The sequence below is a fragment of the Abramis brama genome (genome assembly GCF_963993115.1).
Source record: "Abramis brama genome assembly, chromosome: 2".
NCBI lineage: Eukaryota > Metazoa > Chordata > Actinopteri > Cypriniformes > Leuciscidae > Abramis > Abramis brama.
In genome coordinates, this window is record NC_139964.1 from 65,727,527 (window position 1) to 65,733,719 (window position 6,193).

General features: G+C 39.9%; 1 protein-coding gene across 1 annotated transcript; it reads left to right on the plus strand.

Annotated features, from left to right (window-relative positions):
• The first annotated feature begins 521 nt into the window (after positions 1 to 521).
• On the plus strand, positions 522 to 6,193 carry LOC311075114 (2-oxoglutarate receptor 1-like). Its single transcript, XM_084102250.1, is given in 3 exon segments — positions 522 to 614; positions 5,233 to 5,790; positions 5,792 to 6,193. Coding segments are annotated over 2 exon segments (873 nt in total). The 5' UTR covers positions 522 to 614; positions 5,233 to 5,239; the 3' UTR covers positions 6,114 to 6,193.

The following is a 6,193-nucleotide window of genomic DNA, read 5'->3' on the forward strand; positions in this document are numbered from 1 at the left end:
AGATTTTCTCCATGACTTTTTGATCATATCATTTTTTACAGTGATGACCCTTGGCGTCATGCTTTATTTTAGCCTAAAAGGAAAAAGCGATGCACACTTTAAAATGAACACCAGAAAAAAACAAGCACAACTGGCATTTTATTGTCTACTAATTTCTCTTTTCTTCTCGTATGATAATTGCTCCTCGACCCGCACACCAGACCTGTCTGTCCTGTACATGATCAGTTTATCATGCAAAACATGCGACAAAATAATCGTTGGCATCTTGGACGAGTGATAAAAATCTTCAAATAGGTCACTGTGTTCATAAAGCATTGACAGCAATAGAATTAATGTGGGCTTGTTAGTAACACACTTTCCCATAGCCAAATATCATATGAATAAGATCATACCTGTGCGGCTCTAAATCCCGCCCATTAGATCATGTGTTGACAGATCATATTGCCTGTGTGTTTTGATGTGACATAAATGAATGCAAATGAATGGGACAGACATTTAGCACCAGGAACTGTTAATCAGAAGAGGGAGGATCAGCTCAGGTGTTTAAACTCATGATCACCACAGTTCGTTTCTCTGAGGAACCAACGGCTGGATGAGGAGCATCAGACCACATTGTAAGTATTCACCTCTTTTAAAAACAGATTGTTGTTAGCTCTTCTAGTATTTTGGCATTTCATTATTTTGTAATTGTCCAGTAAACATATCCTTTAAAAAATACATTAATTTAAGGGTTAGTTAACTCCAAAATGAAAATTTTGTCATTAATTACTCACCCTCATGTCGTTCTAAACCAGTAAATCTTTAGCTCATCTTCGGAACACAAATAAAGATCTTATTTATGTAATATGAAATGTCTAAAGATACTTGATTGCTTTATATGATGAAAAGCTTTAGTTTAGGCTTTTATTCACATATAAACATTCATCAACTCACACATCAGTTGACGTGCAAGAACCAATGAGGTTCATTCTCGTGTTACGCAGCACGTTTGACTTTTTAACGTGCTAAAATTTAAGTCAAAAAATTACTTTTTAACAAGGAATAACATTTCCGATAGATTCCAGTCAGGTTTTAGAGCTGGTCATAGTACAGAATCTGCTCTTTTGAGGATCTCTAATGATATCCTACGAGGTGTTGATTCTGGAAACCGTGTTGTTTTGCTTTTGTTAGATCTTACAGCGGCATTTGATACAGTTGATCATAACATTCTCATTGATCGTCTTAGGGATCAGGTTGGTATTCAGGGCTTAGCCCTGAAATGGTTCTCTTCCTATTTGAAGGATAGGACTTTTCAGTCAATTTAGGGGTTTATTTTTCTTCCGTTGCACCTCTTGTGTGTGGGGTTCCACAGGGCTCTATACTGGGACCAGTTTTATTTTCCCTTTATATGCTCCCTGTAGGTTTGATTTTTTAGAAATTTGGGATTCAGTATCATCTGTATGTGTCAGGGATCACAGAGGATGCAGACAAGATGTTAAGGTTAATGGTTTTATTTGCAGGAAGTGCGGAGATGCAGACAGATGGTGAGTAACAGTAACACAGAATAACAGTGGATGCTTAGCTGGTTGGTAATGTCTTTCTCATTGCAGAAGATCTCGGGCTGAAGGCAGAACAGGATGACAGGCAGGACGGAACGGAGAGGATGAATGGCAGGTAGGAATCCAGGTAAGTGTTCGGGAGTCTGTGGGTCATGTTAAGCCGGGTATAGACGAGACCAGACAAGGAGTGAAGGGAGAGTGCTGAATATAAAGGGTGAGACTGATGAGGAGGTGCAGGTGATGCAGTTGATTAGTGATTGCGTGAGTGAGTGCAGGTGTGCGCCACGGAGAATTCTGGGGAATGAAGTGCACACACAGATGAAGGCTGAAGAACGTGAAGTGCACACACAGATGAAGGCTGAAGAACGTGACCGTGACAGTATGCGGATGATTCTCAAATTTACTTACCACTGAAACATGGGCATAAATGTGCCATTCAGTCTCTTCAGGCATGTTTGGCCGAAGTTAAGTGTTGGCTTGCGAATAACTTTCTCCAATTAAATGAGGATAAGACCGAGATGATTTTATTTGGAAATAAGGGGTGTGTGGATGATGACTGCCTGGGGTTGTTTCCTGGGAAAAAACTGTCTAGCGTAAGGAACCTTGGTGTCATTTTTGACTCGGAGCTTAAATTTGACCGGCAAATCAATGCTGTCGTTAAGAATAGTTTCTTCCATCTTAGATCAATATCTAAATTGAAATCTATCCTTTCTATTGACGATAGGGGTTGTTCATGCCTTTGTGTCATCCCGTTTGGATTATTGTAATGTATTGTATCTGGGTGTGAGTCAGGCTTCTCTCTCCCGTTTGCAACTCGTTCAGAACTCAGCTGCTAGACTTTTAACCGGTACTAAGAAGAGAGAGCACATTACTCCAGTGTTAATTAAACTACATTGGATACCTATACGATACAGAATTCAATACAAAGCGTAGTTGTATGTTTTTAAGTCTCTGCATGGCCTAGCACCTGAGTATGTTACTGATTTAATCAAACGCTGTCAATCCAGTAGAAATTATCAATTGCTTCTTATGGTTTCGCGATCCCGTTTAAAATGTAAAGGTGATCGGGCATTCTCTGTTGCAGCTCCTAGGCTCTGGAATAACCTTCCTCTGTCTGTAAAAATTTGTCCTTCATTGGGTGTTTTTCAGAGTGCGCTTAAAACTTATTTGTTTTCTTTAGCATTTGATAATGCTTTGTAAGTTGTGTATGTCATATGTTTGCATTGTTTTTATGTGTTTGTTTTTATTTTCTCTTTTATACCTTCTGTACAGCACTTTGGTTCCACTTGTGGTGTTGAAAGTGCTTTATAAATAAAGTTGAGTTGAGTTGAATTGAGTTTGAGGTTTTGCAAGAACCAATTATTTTCATTCTCGTGTTACGCAGCACATTTGAGCTTCTGCAAGAACCAATTATTTTCATTCTCGTGTTACGCAGCACGTTTGAGCTTCCTCAAGAACCAATGCAGTTTGTCCTTGCGCATCAAGCAGGTTTGTTTGACCTTCTGTTTATGTTCGCTGATCAATGTTTATATGTGAATAAATTCAATCTGTTCATCATAGCGATCAAGTCTCAAGAAAATTTAAACCAAACCACTCAATTCATAAGCCGCTTTCCGACCGGAGGAACCTTTTCACAGACATGGCAAAACATTTTCAAAATGTGCACAATAGTAATCCAGAAGGCCTAATGGTTGAGGGTTTAGAAACGATCAAAAAGAGCATTCGGGGTGGTGACCGATTAAAATTACTTCTACAGAGAGAAACATTCTATATATATGAGTTCCAGGCCACAGTATACCCTGGTTTGAATGAAGAAATAGATTTCAGTCCCTTTTTGTGATATGCCTTTTGTGTATATACAGTGTGTGTTTTTTTTTTTTTTATATATATGAGTATATGTATATGTGTATGTATATGTATGTGTATATATGTATAGGTATGTATTAGGGCTGTCACGATGTTAGATTTTTCACACCACGGTTATTGTGGCCAAAAGATTTCACGATATCGATATATCGCGATATCTATAGAATCTATGGGGCGGGGGGTCAAATTAATTTTTACTTTGTTTATATAGTTTTTCTTTTTTACCCAACAAACATAAGGATACTAATAAACACAAGGCACATGCATTTTTACTTCTTGCGTACTCAATCTATGGCAAATTTTTGTGAAGGAAGACAAGCATGTGTGAAGTTTATCTGGTTTTAAACTGAAGCCAAACACTGTCTGAAGGTTTCCTGAAGAACTGAAAAGCTCTTAAACCTATTGCCAATAAAGTCATGCAGATAACAGATCTGAACAAAAAAAATCAAGTGCAAATACAAATATAAGATGAGTAAAGAAAACAGGGTTCTTAATTTTAATAATCACCCTTTATTAAATATATGAACACAGAAACCCCCTGTTAACAGTTAATGTCACGTTTCCCATTCCATGACTAGTAAAATAATAGCCGCGTCGCGTCTATGACAACTCGAGGTATCGCACAGCGGACGCGCACTTTCTCAGTTTATGGCCAGCAATATCATTATGTTTAAGGACATTATGGAATTGAGATAATGTCTGTACTATGTTATGATTATACTGTACAATTAAATACAATAGTTGCTGAGTCTGTCATCTGAACACTTTACCTCAGAGCGTCCGTTAACTGAATGCATTGAGAATATCACCTGAAAATCCGATAACATCAGCAATTTTCATTCAAGCAGCTGATTTCTGTAAATAAATGTAAAACTAAATGTATATTGCAGCACAGGGGTGAAATCATTTAGGATGATTTGAGACAAATATAATGTAAATATAATGTAAATTTAATATAAAACGATGTAAATGGCGCTCTGTGTCGCGGCAGGATTTTGAACAAGGTCCTGAGCCGTTGCTGGGCGCCGCCGGTGTGTGTAAGTTACACCATAGACTGTAAAAGGTGTACACTCATACAGAATGTGTTCTAATTTTAAATACGTGGCGCTGCGCTTCTCGTCCGGTGTGCGACCATCTTTAATGTGCTGTTTTCTTTGATGAAGTCGAAGAACTCTTTTCTTATTACTGGCGAGCTTACTTTTTTCGGTTGTGGACAGAGTCACTGTCAGAGTGTTTCACTCTAGCTGCGCGGGCGCGGACGAGCGCTGCGTCGTCTTCTTGACAGGTGTTCGCGGGTGCAATACTGCCACTTGAGAGGTCAACCAGGTACTGGCGCTGTAGTATTTACGTGTCATGTTATCATAAGAGTCCTATTCATTTTAAACATTGTGGTTATTATCGCCAATACCGGTATATTGTCACACTCTAAATTAACACGATGTCGATATTTCATGCTTTGAATATCACGATTATCGTCAACACCGGTATATTGCGACACCCCTAGTATGTATGTATGTGTATTTAAATGTTTTTTTGTTGTTGTCTTTTTGTATGTATATATACATGTGTGTATATACATGTGTGCAACAGTCCTGAATCAGGGTTCAGAGTGTTTTTATGACTTCATTCTATTTTTAAACAATATGGTTAACAATGTGGATCCTTTTCTTCCTTAATTGCATCTCGTTGGATAGATGCACATCTGTTTATCACATTGCGGAGGTATTATAGAGAACAAGAACAGTCTCTGAAATACTATCAATTTTAGGACATCTACTTCTATGATGTGCGCTCTTTAACAATGTTTTGTATGTTTTCCTTCTGCAAGAACAACTATGGCGAGCCAACTTTACTACGGCTCGAGTAACAGCTCAAGTGACAACTGCACCGACGTGGACAATCTCATGAAGCGCTACTACCTGCCCGCCATGTATGGTGCGATCTTCATCGTGGGTGTTGTGGGTAACATCATCGCTCTGCTGGTCTATGAGCTCAAAGTTCGTCCCTGGAAGAACAGCACCATCATCATGGTGAACCTCGTCATCACTGACCTTCTCTTTATGGTCAGCTTGCCCTTCTTGATCTACTATTACGTCCTCAATGACACCTGGACACTGGGGGTCGTCATGTGCCGCTTTGCGCGATTCATGTTCCACTTCAACCTCTACGGCAGCATCCTCTTCCTCACCTGTCTGGCCATCTTCCGGTACGTGGCGATCGTGCATCCGTTGCACATGCTCAGCATCAAGCAGAAGCGATGGGGCGTGTTGGCTTGCGTCTTGGTTTGGGTCATTACGGTGGCCGAGTTAAGTCCGATTTTTAACGTGTTTGACACAGTTTCAATGGACAATAAGACATACTGCTTGGACTTTGTGAGCAACAACACAAATCATTGTAGAGCTAAAGAAGGGTCCTCATATGGGAAGCACGAGACGGGTTAAAGCAAGGCGACTCATCGTGTTGATATTGACGTGTTTTATTGTTTGCTTTCTTCCCTTTCACGTGCTACGAGCTCTGAGAATCTACACGAAACTCACTCCGGAAACCGACTGCATGCTGGACCGCGGCGTTCATGCCGCCTACATTATTTCGAGGCCGATCGCTGTAATCAACATCATTTTCAACCTGCCGCTCTACACTTTGTCGGGGGACTTTAAGCGGGCCTTCATGGATCTGTTCAAATGTGACCAGCTCATGTCGAAGACTTAGGGGATCATTAAAGTGGCTGTGATCAACAAACCCACGACCAATACCACATCTGAGCAAAGCAGCTGAAACTCAAGCCACTG